Source organism: Epargyreus clarus, unplaced genomic scaffold (assembly GCF_041222505.1).
Source record: "Epargyreus clarus isolate Ecla_fem2 unplaced genomic scaffold, WU_Ecla_fem_2.2 ptg000031l, whole genome shotgun sequence".
NCBI classification, from domain to species: Eukaryota; Metazoa; Arthropoda; class Insecta; order Lepidoptera; family Hesperiidae; genus Epargyreus; species Epargyreus clarus.
The window spans coordinates 9777117-9794463 of NW_027332236.1; the positions used below are offsets into that span (position 1 = coordinate 9777117).

General features: G+C 36.6%; 1 protein-coding gene across 8 annotated transcripts in view; it reads right to left on the reverse strand.

The window, feature by feature from the left end:
• Positions 1 to 17347, reverse strand: part of Wnk (Wnk kinase) — a 49489-nt gene that overhangs the window by 19120 nt on the left and 13022 nt on the right. For all 8 annotated transcript variants that reach the window (XM_073089961.1, XM_073089962.1, XM_073089964.1 and 5 more), the window contains 13 exons: positions 14740 to 14856; positions 12968 to 13099; positions 12509 to 12646; positions 11970 to 12057; positions 11552 to 11660; positions 10216 to 10318; positions 9476 to 9648; positions 9006 to 9116; positions 8407 to 8516; positions 7498 to 7655; positions 6568 to 6656; positions 5885 to 6028; positions 4426 to 4590 (listed from right to left, as the gene is read on the reverse strand). In XM_073089961.1, coding sequence (XP_072946062.1) covers positions 4426 to 4590; positions 5885 to 6028; positions 6568 to 6656; positions 7498 to 7655; positions 8407 to 8516; positions 9006 to 9116; positions 9476 to 9648; positions 10216 to 10318; positions 11552 to 11660; positions 11970 to 12057; positions 12509 to 12646; positions 12968 to 13099; positions 14740 to 14856 — 1637 coding nt within the window. The remainder of the gene's footprint in view (positions 1 to 4425; positions 4591 to 5884; positions 6029 to 6567; positions 6657 to 7497; positions 7656 to 8406; positions 8517 to 9005; positions 9117 to 9475; positions 9649 to 10215; positions 10319 to 11551; positions 11661 to 11969; positions 12058 to 12508; positions 12647 to 12967; positions 13100 to 14739; positions 14857 to 17347) is intronic.

Consider the following 17347-nt stretch of genomic DNA (forward strand, 5'->3'; position numbering starts at 1 on the left):
GGGGCATTTATTGCGCAAAGTGGGGTCGCTCGTGCTCACGTGTCAATGTTATTATTGTATATTTATGTAAATAACATAAATATTATGTAAATTGCATTAAGGAATAATTTATATTACTTTAAAAAAGTTAGTAACTTAAGAAAAATATGTTTAACAAGATTAATATTTAACAAGCATACTTAAGATACATTTTAAAATTCAGGTGTTTGGAAAAGATGAAATCATTAAATTATGAAAAGCTACTATTTCTCAAAATGGATGGATTTTACTACATTAAAAATAACTAGCATTTTTAGTATACGAATAATGGAATGATCATACAAACGATTAACAAATCATAAAAATCCAATTAGGCCACATGATAAAAATCCAATTATGCGACGACCCGAAAATAATATTAGTGTGTCAGTACGTACTAGTGTAAGACATCGCAGTCTAAGAACAATAAACATTACACGACAAAGCTCGCAGATACGAAACACGCGATTTTACTTCACAACAATGCTAATAAATGTCAGAGTTATTATTCTAACATTATGAAATGGTAAACAATATTATTTTACGACAGAATTAAATAAGAGTTGGAATATTCTTTATTTATTTTATCAACTGACCAATTATTATATTTTTTTATTAAAGGCAGAGATAATACAATGGTTTTTGAAATTATGTAAAAAAAATACCACTTAAATAATGACCATATTTTGATGCATTGACTCACTATTTTAAAAATAAAGCTGTCGATCATTCGGCTTCATTAACGCCCGTGAATAATAACCAATCTATCCAATGCTTTGCCTAAGATCGTCATTTGACAATTTTTGTCATACCAATCATTGTGAAATACTATTTTGGTTGATAAATATTTGAATAATTGTTTATTATAATTACCGGCGTAAGATGATATTCTGATGTTTTAGTAATAATTATGACACATATACCTATTAAATTAATTATTCTGTTAATTGGCCAGACTTTAATTAATCAATCCCTCACATACGCTTAAGGAAAATGAGGAGCTAATCGTAATCCACTAGACTTTGTATACCTACTTGTCATGATTAATTATTATAACCTTTAAATTCTTGAAATACTTTTACTTTAAAAACAAAATATGTGCCTTCCTGTGATAGGTCCCATAATAAATTATATTTTTGCATATTTACACTGCACAAACCAACACATAACCAGCTTACACTTCTATTTACATACAATAAATCTAATATAATACATCTAAATCAGTTATTTTATTATTTATATTTGAATAGAATTGTTATAAAAATGAATATTGGTAAATATTGAATTCATTCATTTTATATTACCTTAGTTCACGTAACAACAACTTAAACAACCCATTGGATAAACAAAACAACAACCACACACAAACATATAGTGATGAACAATAATATTATCAAATCAATAATAACCTTTCATAACGAGATTTGTGGCACGCGCGATAAGACGATGCAAGGTTAACGCAGATTACTTAATTGCACGATAATTACGATTTCAAACCGTTTCAGAATGTTATTAAAAAAAAAACACTATCAATCTAATCTTGAAATAAATTTCGATCTATCCGACGATAAAATTACTTTTTTACGGCCAAAAAAATCCCGCAAACATATTATTATTATAAACGATATGGCGTTAAATGACTTTAGATATATTTTTTTCAGTTTTAACGCCGCATAGACGTCGTTCAGTGTTGCTCTAACGCCACGCATCGTGCACGACTGGCCGCGGACACACCAAACTGCATTTATTATGGCGTCATGGCAATTAATCGTGCGCAGTGAAGCGTCGAAATGGGCATTCGAATTATTAGTGCGCTATGCGAGAGCGAGCCAGGAAAACAATAACATTAACATTGCTAATAATAGATGAAAAATGTTACAGTTCCTATGTTAAAAACATATTATTCCGCGAAAATAATGTTTTTAACATAGAATATAACAGCGAAATTATTCCGTTTATAATATACTTTCCAGTTATAAAAACATTTTAGAATTAAATAAATTTGCACATAAAATAAAAGTATAAATTGCAAAAAGTACGAAATATGTCAACTTGTTCATAATTAACATTATAAGTAACGTTTATGAAAGGCTACAAAAATAATATATTCAAATTAATATTTACTATGCATAATTATTTTAATTTATGGCAAGAAATAGTTGTTTTAAATAATAAATAAAGACGAAGAAATCTGCGCAAACAAAAAACGAATTAAAATAATTTACTCGTGCACTGTTGCATGACGCAATCGAATAATCGAGTATTCATACGTTGGCATAATTAGAAAAGCGGACTCAGGGTCGCGGCGCTTCTAATAAAACACGATAGACTTACTACACATTTACTATACCCATTCAAGACGATGCAGGCACAATTGAGATTTTTATGAAATATGTATATATAAAAAAATAGCGGCAAACATGGATGCAGTTCAAATATAATGAGTATACACTGGTTGTAGACATTTTAAAAGGAAGCATAGCTTTCCCTAAATATTAAGTTTTAACGCATTATGTATGGTTGTATTAGACACCCTTTACGTCAAACTCAGTGCCGCAGCAGTGAATCATTTCATGAATAACGAAGAGCGCCAAATTTAAACGTATTTCTTTTGACTTAAGTATTTTTATATACAGCTGAATTCAAATTGTTTTAATAACATACTTAGCGAAGTAATACTGAGTGATTTGGGTACACTTTTATTGATATATTTATTTGGTAAATCTAAATTATTTACCATAGATTGTTATCTATAAGTAATATTATGTAAATAACACGAATAAGACAAGATAAACGTAAGCCCGCAACTGGTAAATTGCTCCTATATAATCGGCATTTAATATATAAATTGGCCACTTAGTTTCGCGTGAAACTGCGGTAATTTTCGCAAATATATGTACATAATTTACGCCTCTTGATACAAAAATGATACTATTAAAGTAATGATTTGTTGCTCGATATTTAGGAATACCGTTTAAATAAAATGTATAATTAACATACATGTGAAGAAAACCTACATGGTACGGGTACATTATAATGTGCACGTTTTTCTTTATTTAAATATTAGAATCAAATTGTTCATTAAAATAAGCAATTGTGAATTTGTATTAGAGTATGGTAAAAGTTATTTAAAAAGCCAAAATAAGGACATTAAATGTAGTTTTATAATGTAATCAACTCTAAGAAGTAAAGTACATTATATACATATAATTAGGCTTAATTATTGATCCTTAAAAAAATTAAAGTTCATAAAAAATTTCAGTTGCTACTATCGATCATTTTTTTGTAATACTTAATATTTTAAATAAGCAAAATGTGATTTTAATTCACATCGAATAGTGCCATTGTGAGCCAAAATTTGACCTAGTAGACAGATGAACTTATTTCCGGCAATTATTTCCACTTACCGACATTAGGTGTGTCTTTGACCGCGATATGACCTGGAACGTCTACTAAGTAACACATTTAAATTGCTCTTTAGCTCTTTAGACTCGCCTGGTTGAATATCAAGAATCTCTATATAGATGACGAAATATCGAATCTATTTAGGATTAACCATGCCTCAGCACGTTAGTTACATTAAAAATCTAGTTCAAAGATCCCGTTCCATACCTTATGCATAAAGCCAAGAAAAGCGCGATAGAAAAACATACTTTTCAGTACATGTGACAAATGATTAATTTATTCACTCGGATACAACTTAAATTAAAGGCCGACTCCTGGACTACTACGGCGAATTTTAAGGTGCCTTTTTACCAGACACGTGCGAGGTACCTAAGCTATAAATACCATAGGGTTACCTTATTGTCATCGCTTAGCTTGGTTTTGGTATAGCTATGTTTTTATATAGAGATATGAGAATTAAGTATTAAAGCCATGGATTCGAGCAAAGGATTTTTATAATAATAATAAAAAACAAGGCTTATGGTAGTAAATTAAAATACGATAATGGTAACACAAACGGGATTTTAAACATTTTTTGAATTACATCAGCAAAAGACAAAAAAAAATAACATAAAACAAAATAAAGAAAAAAAAACGACAAGAAATGTTTTGTGTCACCATTTTTAAGTTTTGTAGCTGATGTTATTCATTTTCGTGATCTAACTCGAATGTTGTCTCGTTTTCATAACGCGTTTGTTTCTTATTAATTTATTACGGTTTACAATACCTGTAATCGTATTTAGACAATGACATTTCTTTGTTTACATTTTGGACACCTGATATGAATCAGACTGTACCTTCTTCTACCACGTGTTAAAGCGATAATACCGACCGGTCCCGTATTCTAAATATCCTGCATATATATAAGTTCGGAACTGAGACCGTTGGAGCACGGCCGCTCCACGGGCATTATCACCAAGTCCGGCGGGAGATCTCCCTGTGCCAAAAAGTGTTAATACTGACCGGTTGAGGCTGATGAGCTGGCTCTTCAGCAGCTTGAACACGATCCTCGCGTCCTCCTCCATGATGAGCCCCGCCTTCGCCATGTCGTTGGCAACCTCCTCGCAGTCATCGCTCTCCATGTCGAACTCGAACTGGATCGCCTCGTTCTCCTTGTGGGTGTACGATCTGGTGGCCAAAAAGTATATTTATTGAATGCCTTTGACCACACATCGCTGACCACGCATTTACGCCAATCGTAGAAACATTCAGTGCACTACGTGACGCATACAAAACAAGACAATTTCGCGAGTGTACTCACACTATCATTCAAACAATCATATTATCACGCAATATTTTTTTTTTCAAAACCTCTATCGTTTCACAACTATGATGAAAATGAAAATATGAAAATAGTTTATTTCTCTCACAAAAATGTCTTATGTTAAATTGCATGATTACAACATATGAATATTTTAAACCTTACGTAGTGAGAGACTGGTGCCTATTGTAGGTAAAAAATACCTGAATTACAGGTCACCAGTGCCCTCCCGCGGAAGACTGAACAATAAACATTTGTGTGAATGCAAGTAGACGTGTGTGTAGAAGTGCATATGTGTGTGTACGTGTACATGTAAGTGTGTGAGTGCATGAACGGGTGTATGATGGGTGTGATGGGTACCTATCAAAAGGTGTCCCCGACAAAATAAACACAGATTTAATTTTGTTTCATTCATTGTTGTAAATAGTAGTAGCAATGACAAAGTTACCACTGTCACAAAATTTTATAGCTTAAAGCTAGCTTCAGATAGGTTTGCAATCATATCTGGGCTTGATTACAGATGTTCATGAGCAGCGGATACCACGTATTTTTTGATAAAATTAATAAGTTTGCTAGAATCATAGTTAGTGGAGTTAATAGAGTTTGGAGATCACAAATGCATTGCCACCCTTGAAAACTAAATTAGCCTTGAAATCTAAGTCGGCCGACATCCATACCTTTACACCGAAAGACAAGAATTGTTTTATGATAAAAATGACAACGGTAGTACTTCACCAGTTGAACCGTATTGTTCACATCAATGTGTAATTTTCTATACTACACAATCTTTCAAACCATGTATAGTCCGAGCCAAACTTCAAGTCCGCTCTGAAGTTATTGCGCACAGGTGTAGTCAGAGAGCCAATGCGGTCGAACACAACTGCAAGCATATACTCCGTAGCAACGTGCGGGCACACTAACGCAGCTATGTGCCCGCGGGCGACAGCGAGCACTGGGCGGGTGCCGGAGGGGTTCCTCCCTGTCTTCGTCCCGCTAATATCTACAATTTGCTATTGCGACGCGACTAGCTTCTATATTCAAATCGGAATAGAAGTTCGACGCGGACTCTACCACACAACCAACGCGCGAGCAGTCCACATATATCCATGTTCGATTGCCGCACTTCTATATTACATATATATAAATCAAAACCATACTGACCGTTTTTTAGGATCGATGATCTTGAGCCGGAACTGTATCTTGGTGATGTCGGAGGAGGTGACGAGGTCGCGGCCCACTATCTCCAGCCGCAGCCCGATGTCCTCGCCGAAGAACTCGTGGTTCAACAGATCTTTCACTTTCGGCCTGGTTACATGTGTACAATTTAATCAAATATACCGTGAATGTATGTTGTGTGTCTGTGTCGATAGTTTCACATTTGATAATATAAATTTTAGAGTATAATGTAATCATAAGTCGTAGTAGTTGTGATCTTAAGTAAATATATGATTAATTAGATACGTTTACGAAATAAATTATAAAAGCCGATGTGCTTTTGCTAATCTAGGGCATTGGCCCTACTTTCGTCCAAACTTACCATATACCACAGCCCATCTGCTATAGTTTTACTGATTGATTACAGATTATAATTAATAAAAATGTGTTTTATTATAAAATAATGAAATATACTGGAATTAATTTTTGTATATTTGTTTAAACAAACTGTTAACAGATCTAATAGATAAATACTTACATCGTCCTCATATTATGAGATGATGTTTCTTAATTTGCTTTTCAGTCGGAAAGATTAAATTAGATTTTACTTTTAATTTTAATGTAGGGCTGGGCGCAACACGCGTCGATGTCGTTTATTTACTTTTGAAAATAAAGTACATGCATCTCACCTATCAGTTTTGTTAGGCTTTATGCAAGACTCTATGATGTCTTTAACTTCTGGAATGGTCACCTTGTCCAAGCTCTGCGGCTTCACGCCCTGTCGAAAACAAATATATTACATATATATATGTCACAACGTATAATCAAATCAAATCCAATCAAATTACATTTTTTTATTCAAAATAGGTTCTTTACAGAGCACTTTTTGAATGTCAATACAACAACCACCACTTAAACAGGTGTTTTTTTATGGAGAAGCTATCTATAATAAACAAAATAATTGACTTATTGTATAGACATACTCGATAGTCTCACTTTAAATAAATTTGCTATGTTTAATAGCATGCTAAAATGTAGGTGCTAGTTCTTTTAGGAATCACGATGAGCTTTAACAGTACCACGTCTAAATAGAAGGTTGGCAACCCGCGGACCGCGACCTATGCCTTGCGGCCCGTCTATTTAGAATCAAAATTCTTTTTCTATTGGGCTTTTTTATATTTCTTAGAGCATAGACAATAGCATAGTCTTTAATTCCCTAATTACAAATAGTTAAAAAAAATACAACATCCTCTTATTTTGCACAAACATACAATATATTACATAATTTTGAAGGTGGTAGACCTTTGTGGTTCGACTCCGGCGGCACTACCGCCACACCTATTTCGGCCTAATAACAGCAGTGTTAGGCGCTGCTGAGTTCCGGTTTGAAGGGAGATAGACTTTTTCGAGGCGTTCCAGCTTAGTCCTCAGGGGTAGCGGCGCATCTGTGGCCGACCTCAAGGTAGGAATACCTAATCCTATCTGGGGTTGATTACAAATGTCCATGGGCGGCAATAGCCACTTACCATCATGTGGACTGCATGCTCGTCTGCTACTTCTAAAAGCTATATAGCGTCTGCTTATTTAAAAAAAAATATATATGACAGCTGTATACTAACCGTGACGACCTTCTTGTATATCTGCGCGGGGCCGCTGCACTCGCTGTAGGGGTACTCGCCGGTGGCCATCTCCAGCATGCACATGCCGAACGCGTACACGTCCACCGACTCGTCGTAGTGCTCCTCGTACATCTCCGGCGCCATGAACTCCGGCGTACCTGCGCACAAAAAAAATGCAACCATAGTTAAACTTGACTTCTTTTTTGGCGTACCTGCCCGTATAAGCAACCATAGTAAAACATGACTTATTTTTTTATGTTTCGTACGGAAAGGACAAATTGTGACTTTATTATACATCGCGCCAGATTTCTAGTCCGCCCTGAATATAGAAACGAGACGCGTCGGATCAACAAATTGTAGATATTAGCGAGACGAAACAACGCGACCCCCCTCTGGCACTCTCCACTGCCCGCTCTCGCTCGCGACTATCCCCGAGCAGTTACTGTGTCCTTACTGTTGCTGCGGAGTATATGCTTATAGTTATATTCGACCTCATTGGTGACTCTACACCTGCGCGCAACAATTTCAGAGCGGACTTGACGTTTGGCGCGGACTATGTAATATCTCCTATGCTTATCCGTCGGTCACAAAGCTCTTGATAATCTTGACCGTAATAGATACACTTGAATTTTTATGCAGTATTGCTTTGGCTGCTACAAATTAAAAATACAGTTGAGAATAAAGAGAGGTCCCCCCTACATACATTGTGAGATCGGCAACAGATGTGTTGCTATCGCGGATGATTAATTTGGAAAACCTCGTTGTAAGTGAATAAATAGTCACTAGACTAAGACATAGGTCTTACCACACCCTTCAAACCAACCAAGCGGTCTTTAACGCTATTTTACAAGGCAAAACTGAAAGTGCCTAGTGATGGTTCTACCTTCAAGAAATGATAAAAGCACTAACCAATAACAGATTTGGCGAAGCTCCTGTTCTTGAGCGTGGCGAGGCCGAGGTCTCCGATCTTGACGCTGCCCGTCGTGCCCGTGATGAAGATGTTGTCGCACTTCAGATCTCTGTAGAGAAACACACATCTTAGAGGGTAGTTTTTTTAATATAATATAGGAGTAGCAGACAAGCATGCAGTCCACGGTAAGTGACTGCCGCCCATAAACATCTGTAATCAACCCCAAATAGGATTAAATATTCCAACCTGAGGTCGGCCACAGATGCGCCGCTATCCCTGAGGACTAAGCTGGAACGCCTCGGAAAAGTATGTCTCCCTTACCACACCCTTCAAACCGGAACACAGCAGCTTTCAACACTTAAGTTATTAGGCAGAAATAGGTGTGGCGATAGTGCCACCGGAGTCGAACCACAAAGGGTTCTACCACCTTCCAAAGTTATTTTTGTTTGTCAATCCATCTATGTGGAACATTTTCACATACATATGAAGGATGGATTAAAGTCTTGAAAACAGCGTAGAATAAACACAAAACAAATTGCAAATAATGTATACGGATCAATACTGGGCCATGATTTATAAGATTGCAGTTACTGTATACCTGTGAATAATGGGCGGAGTTCTAGAGTGGAGAAAGTTCAAGCCTTTCAAGATCTGTCGGCACCACGACTTCAAGACCTTCGGGTTTATCCTCTTGAATCTTCGGAGGTATCTGTGGAACAACAAATGTGGGTTAAAATATCAGGTAAACAAACTTGAATATCAGTAGATCTTTATGTACGGCTAGTACCCAGGTTCAAGGCCAGATCTATAGACCATTTTATCTGATAATGTAGGTTACTCGCCTTATTGCCCATCTACAGTAGAGAGTTATTTTCTTTCTATTGCCCACCCACTCATGGTAATAATTAAACAATGAAATAAATTATATTTCCACACCGAAAGATAGTTTCTTTGCCCTGTAGCAGAGTATTTCTAAATTAGTAGACTCATATACCTCTTTCTTCTTATAGTAATTAGTACCATAGATCAATCCGTATAAGTATAAATCTAGTAGTGTAAGAGACTCACGCCTTAAGTGTCCCGGACAGCATCAGCTCGGTGATGAGCACGATGTTCTTCTTCTTGGCCACTGTGCCCTCCCAGTAGTTGTAGAAGCGCACGATGTTCGGGTGCTGCAGCTTCTTCAACATGTCCGCCTCCTCGCGGAAACGGAGACGCTCGGTCTTGTTCAGCTTTTTCTCCTGGAAAGTGATCAAACATTATGAATTGCCTTTTGATGCCTTCGCGCTTTAGATGTTTTCGTAATAATGCCTTCCACACTAATAACTTCCAATTAGCCCGTTGCTGTGGGTGCCTTGTACATACATAAACGTCTGGACCCAGAAGGGATTGAAGGAATCAAATTTAATTTAATTATTTAGATAAATATAGTTCGCGCTAAACCGCTAGTCCGCTCTGAAGTTGTTGCGAGCAGGTGTAGTCATACAACTTGCTATGGCGACGCGATTCATTTCTATATTCAGAGCGGACTAGCAGTTTTACGCAGACTATACTTGCCCGAGGATCGAGCCCAGAGTGATCTGAAATTCAAATTATGATAGCGCTGAGTGCTGACTTGGCGGTATACAACTGTTTTAGTAGATTTTATTGGAACTGCTAAATACCTTAGAAACTAGGTTCATATTTCCGCATAATTCGTAACCATTCATACAGAAAATAAATCTTACATCTTAGTACTAAATCACAAAACTAAAGCGTTAAAAGTAATTCTAAACAAATATCAGAACAACTAAAATTGCAATACGTACCAACAACTCGCACCATGCCACGGCGACTCCAGTCTGCGTGTCGAGACCGTGGTACACGGTCTTGAACGAGCCACGACCGACCTCTTTGTCGTACTTGAAGAACCTGTAATAAAACAATTTTTGTATTAAAAATAAAGACGATTAATTGGGAATTATCAGTGCCGGATTAGTCTTTAAAAAAAAATAATAATAGAGTAGGGCATCATGTCTTAGGAGGCACCACAAACGCACGAAAAAATTCATAACACACGAATGCTTAAGCTATTTGAAAATCCGCGCGTTTTAATTATTTATTTAACACCTATACTTGTTTACTTATAGATTTGGGCCCACAAGCGTAGATTGCCTAGCGGATCAAGTTTTATTAATCCGGCACTGGAATAGTCCGCGTAAACCTGCTAGTCCGCTATGAATATAGAAATGAATTGCGTCGCCATAGCAAATTGTATGACTACACCTGCTCGCAACAACTTCAGAGCGGACTAGAAGTTTGGCGCGGACTATAACACTATATTCGATAAACAATAACCACAACCTAATCTCTTCACACATATTTCACTACTGAGCGTATCGATCTTCCCACGTCTACGAGTTTGCCAATAATCTGAGCGTGGGACATTGTGATTCAATGTTGACAAATTATATTGATATTTTGATACAATTGTCATAGTCAAAATATTCTACAACATCATGACATCTTGTATGCTTTCGAGATGCCTTTACCTGAATAATAAATAGCCATATTTTCTCTCATTTCTTTTTTAATAAACGGGTTTAAAAATGTAATTATCGATACCAATAAAAAAATCTGTGCAAAACATAGTTAGATACCGCAGTAGTAGCCACGAATGTTTTATGATAGTAATTATGGTCTGGTATGGTAAAGCAGAGAAATTAATTAAGGTAATAAGCAATACATCTTTGACGCACTCTAAGCAAGACCTCTCGCCTTATGGTGGGGGGCGGGTATAGGGTATCCTTTAACTTCAGACTACAAATAAAATTTTATAACTACCTGACCTTTTATTTCTTGATAAGCCGTCTACCATGGTTTTTGGACGACCCCAAAAAGCCTAAGATATTAATAATTTTAATTTCACCAATTATAATAATAACTAGCTGACCCGGCAAACGTTGTGTTGCCGTAAACATAAATATAAAAATGTTAAGGGTGAACAACCTTTGTCACTTCGGGGTATGAAAATAGATAGTAGCCGATGCTCAGACCTACTGAATATGCATATAAAATTTGTTGGAAATCGGTAAAGCCGTTTCGGAGGAGTACGGTAACTAACATTGTGACACGAGAATTTTATATATAAGACTATGACCTTACCTGCCACAAGGTGACACTCCGATTGGTTCCTCCTCGTCCTCCTTGTCCTGGCTCTTTTTATCTTTCTCCTCCAACTTGTCCAGTTCGTAGATCGGATCGTACACCAGACCTGCATCATTACAACAAAACATATAGTTTGTATATAAATTTATAATATTTTTCTCAATCTAGTAGGTTGGTAACATAATGCTTAAGAAGGATATTACATCTTAAGTGTGTGTGTTTTTGTTAGAGAATTCCTTAGATTCCCGGTTAGAGAAATAGATGTTTTTAGAATGAATTATGCAATTTTATTTTTTATCAAAATTGGATTAGTGCATACTTAAAAATTCATCCAGTATGAGTACACACGGAGACAGGGAATAATAAGAGATAGAGAGTAAGAAGTACAGAGAAAGAAAAGAGATAGAATTCATACCATTCTGCTGTTGTTGCGGCTGTTCCTGATCCGGTGCGTCGGGTGTTATGCCCTTCTGCGTGCCACTCGCGATCTGGATGTTCTCTTCCTGAGAATTTTAAGTAACATAAATGAGTCATCAGTTTTTAAAATGATTTTTTTAATAACATAGGAGCAGCAGACGAGCATACAGCCTTTCTGACGCTAAGTGGCTCCTCGTGCCCATGGATATCTGTAATCAACCTCAGATGACATTAGTTTCCTACCTGAGCTCAGCCGCAGCCTCAGCCTTGGATAATGATGTCTTCCTTACCATATCCTTCAAACCAGAACACAGCAGAGCTTAACACTGCTGTTATAAAGTAGGAATAGGTGTGGCGGTACTGCCGCCAGAATCGAACTAGATTACCTCAATGACTACCTTAATGATGAGCTTAGGAATATTTTTGAACAAGAAAACGTGAAGTTTTCTTAAATTGGCTAATCGCACAGCGCGCCTGCCCGAGCCGCGCCGCACTAGCCGCCCACACCGGCCGCGCGCCTGTACCGCACACACTCACCAGGTCCTGCTCGGAGATGAACGCGTCGTCCTCGAGGCGCGCCACCAGCTTGTTGCCGCTGTCGTCCAGCTCGGGGTCGCACAGCGCACCCTGCCCGGAGCTGCGCCGCCGGAACCCGCCCACCACCGGTTGGCTCGCCTGCACGAAGCATGTACACATTGTTACAATTTTGTTATATTGAGCTCCACAAACATCAAAAGTTAAACTCTAAAAGCAAAGAAGTAAAGCAGAGTAAATCCTATTACTTCGCATCCAACTAATCAGCAAAATCTCCAGCTTATCCACACATCCTGATTACAAAACAGCTTTGAAGAATTCGACCAAAGGATATTGCAAAAAAATATAGTCCAATAGTGCTTATGAGTCATCAATATTATCGAAGTACATGTTACATACATCACAAAATCATCTGGACATATAGTCTGGATAACACATAGAATATGAACCAGAAGAACTTACAACGCTAGTGGTGAGCGAGTTGAGCATGTCGAAGGTGTTGCTCTGCTGCGTGTGGATGATGGCCAGCGCGTTGTACGGCCGCGGCCCGAGCACCGGCGTCTTCATCACGCCCACCTCGCCGCCCACGACCACCTGCCAATAACACGTTTCGAACGTTAAAATTAAAGAAAAGTCGTTAGGGATCCTGTTTATTTAATTGAGGAATGACTGTGGCGTCCTCCTGCAATTACGAGACTTTGGCAAAGAGAGATCTCCCTGTAGGCAAGATGATCATGCCCGAGGAGCGGCAGTGCTCCGGTAGCTTGTATGTATTCATCGTTAGGAAAACTTCGATAGCAAGATTCAGAAGCGTTATCTCTTGGCGAATTTCGTAAAATTACCAAAAATTTAATAATAAAAAGACATGGAACTGTTAGATAATTGCAGATGATAAAAAATTGACTACAAAATGGCTCAGGCATCAAAAAAATAATAAAGAAAGTGACTAAAAGAATAGATTAAATAACACAAGGTTCATTGGATTTTAACTGAAGTGTCTTTCAGTAATCAAGTTCAACCATTGTTCACCCTTTCACAAACATAATTTACTTACCTGTGCAATAAGCAAAATATAATTTACAATGAATTATATTTGAGATCCAACAAAAATAACATCTTGTTACTGCACATGCACTGATAGACTGTTTATGGACATTTTGAATAATAAAGTGCACTGTATTACTTTTCTCTTTGACTAAATTTCCACTAAACTAAATTGGTAAACAACTGATTCATAGTACTACCGAGTTGTAAGTCATACCGTAATTGATAATAGATAAATGTCACCATAGTAAACAGTGGAACGTTTTCTTGGATAAGTAGATTACTATTCCTGGGATTAACATGGGATGTCGTTGCGTGTTAACTTCTTATACTATTCAGTACTACAAATATAGTACAAGTATATTACAAAGTCTATGCAGATAAAATGTTTTTTAAAACAATTGAATTATTAAATTTATTTTTTAATTTTATTGAAAGCTTAACGCTTAAAATTGCACAAAAGTATTAAAGAGCTATGAACACATAGACACCCAACAAATGTCCAGGCCCATCAATTTTTTTCTAAATGTGATTGAAAGCTTTACGCTTAAAACCGCACAAAAATATTACGGACCTATGAACACATAGACACCTAATAAATGGACAGGCCCAGTTACGAATCGAACCCAGATACATCTTCATGGGAAGTCTGCATTCCGACTAACATGTGCGTAAAATTACATTTCTGCAATCGCTATTCGTTAATCGCCAATGATGAGACAGTTGACGTTTTTGAGCCAAATTTGTAAGATGATTCAGTACCAAAATGGGTGTAACATGACAAAATTCTGCATTGATATCTGTACGCGGAAGTAAGTAATCCAAGTATGATGCACTATTTTGACTTTTACTGTTTATATGGCACGAGCTGATTCATAGTATTTGTGGCTTTACCAATATAACAAATACTATCTGAGAAGAGTATACGTCTTTACTCTAAGCAGATCATTTTTATTCCAAGTTTTCCATCTTACCTTTACTTAAAGAAAAACATTTTGGTTTACTAACTTATGAGACAAACATCAAGACTAGCAATGCATCTGAAATCGCCTTCGGGTAGAACACCTGCTCAACTCGAAGTTGCTCATGAATGTCCATGTACGGCAGTAACCACTAACCAACAGGTAAACTTCTAGCATATTTGGGATAACCACTATCCGTGAGAGAGTGCTGAACCTCTGATCAGGTACCTTGAAGGTCTTTTCCTTGCCATGCACGGTCTTCTCCTTCGCCGGTAGAACAGTGGAGTCGAGGTGGTGCGCCGGCTGCGAGATCTGATGGCCGTGGCCGTGTAGACCTGATGTCATCTGGAATATGGATTACAGACCATTTTATACTGGACAGGTCAATTGTCAATTGCATAACTTGGCTAAGCCAGAAACAAATGCACAAAATATCTAAACTATAGTCACACATTGGACTTGGAAAGTCTCAGTTGCTTATTAAAACATGATTATAAATAGTCATAGACTCATTTTGCCACAAAAATTATGAACTTTAAATTATACCCACATTCCCACAACAAAAGAGAAATAGTGCCATACAGAGTACAACAGTGGCAAGACAGTGGGGTGACCATCTCTCTGGTCTTACAAGTAACAAAGCAAAGCTACGTATTATACTAAAATTTGTCTTTGTCTTACCCAACATCGTTGAAACAATAATTCCCCCGAACTTCCTAAGGTAATATTTATATTTACAAATATTATCATCTTAAATCCCGAAAATAATTATTTTATTTATTATTTACAGTTTATGAATATTTAAAATCGAAACTGTTAAGCGGACAAATTTAGGCATTATTTTAGATCACAATGCTTCAGGCGACCGATATATTTGTACACAAATTTGGCACTTATTAACACTAGTGTTTTCACTGGAATTTGCATTTAATATCAAACTATTAAAAGTATGCACGGTTCTAGTCGCAAGTGTCAAATGGAAGTTTCCTTAGGTATGGGTACACTATATTAGTAGTAGTATTTTCCTAGCACTATAGTTGTATTTTCCAAGCAATATGTAGTAACGTGACTCGAGGAACGGCCGCCGTGTATTAGTAATGGTTTTTTTTGCAAACTATTATACATAAAATACAACGCAAGAGTCAATGACAAATCGGTAATAGGACAGCATAAACAACTACTAACAAGTAAGTAGGCTAACAAGTACTAGCAAGTCATAAGAGGTACATATTTAAAAAATGCAATTAATCTGCAAAAGAAGAGAACTTATTCTATTTTTACCACGCTTTTATTAGCTTGGGTTGTATGTATGTATGTATCTATGTAACGGAATCTTTGAACTCGATTTTTACCCACTTTGAACGGTCCGATTAATTTAAAATTTTGAACAATTATCAAGAACCGGTGACAATACACGATTTTAATAATTTTATGCCATTCTCCTCATCAGGATCGTCAGGAATCAGGATTAACGATTTTCCTTGTACGATTCTAGCGTGGTTTTTATTTTTAAAATATGTATAATTATTTTCTATGCGGTTATCTTCTATGGATAACTTTAGTGCAAATGCTCTAAAATATGTCAGATTGTACGTATACGTAAAATAAGGAAAATAGAGAGGAAAAATTACCTGTGTTAGCCCTAAAATAGTATTTTCTACATCAAATTATGACTTACAAATTATATCAAAATATTTTAAACATACCCAAACATTCCATAAACCACCATAACTTCACTTATCACGACCGCTGCGGTGACGTTTACGTCAAAAGATATGTAAAAAAAAAACAAAGTTCGCGAAAGATAGTCCTAAAACGACCACCGATTGACTGTCACTGGCCCATTCATAACAACACACTGCGATAATAGTTCCGAAACGCATACGGAGCGTAAGGTCAATTTCTCACAAGGACATAAACTGCCCCTACGATTTTCTTGACACAACACTATGCATGGGAAATATTTGTTGATTACATAATAAATTTTGTACACGTTCATGTTGCAAGATATCTGTATGAAAACAAATAAGATTTTTAGCAGCGAAATGACAAGGTCGCAATGTGGTGTAGGCGAAGCGCAATATAATATTGAATACGGAAAACGGTAAACTTAACACTTAGTTACAAATAAAATTACTACGGTTTCTTTTGAAACTTTTTTAACCACACGTTCAACAACAATGATGTTTAAAAACTTAACATAAAATCCAAATCCATCTTAAAAACATACGACTAAAAAGACGATCAACAACAAAAACGCTATAAAACCGCGACGTGAGAAACGCTCCATCCGAACGGGGTTGCAAAATAGAAACAGAGCATTACGGATAACGAGCCGATGGGTATGACGGCACAATCTTTACTGGGAAAGGATTTTGATAAGGCGTCAGAGTTATCGGCCGCTGTGTGATGTAACGGCATACCGCAGCGCTGACAGAAGGTCGCAGTACCATCAATTACGTTATGTTTAACATAATTAGATGTTATCTCTGGTTAAAAAATCTATCGAAAACATAACCTTGAAATGGTTAAGATCTCTATCGAGTTTTATACGTAAGTGATAAACAAGATTTGTTCTGTTTATAGGACATACAACCGGTAAAAAAGGTATTCCGTAAGCTTGCAAGCCAATTATATCCTTTGACCATAACGTCCTTTTAGTGTTCCGTATTACTTCATGCTAGGCATACACTCTTGTTTACTATTGGATCGAATCTTTTTGGAACGATCTTATTGAAAAAATATAACAATACGTAAAAATATATCTATATGTACAGGAATGTTTATAGACTTGTCAACCTAATACAACAAAGATTAGGAGATCGAATATTATGAA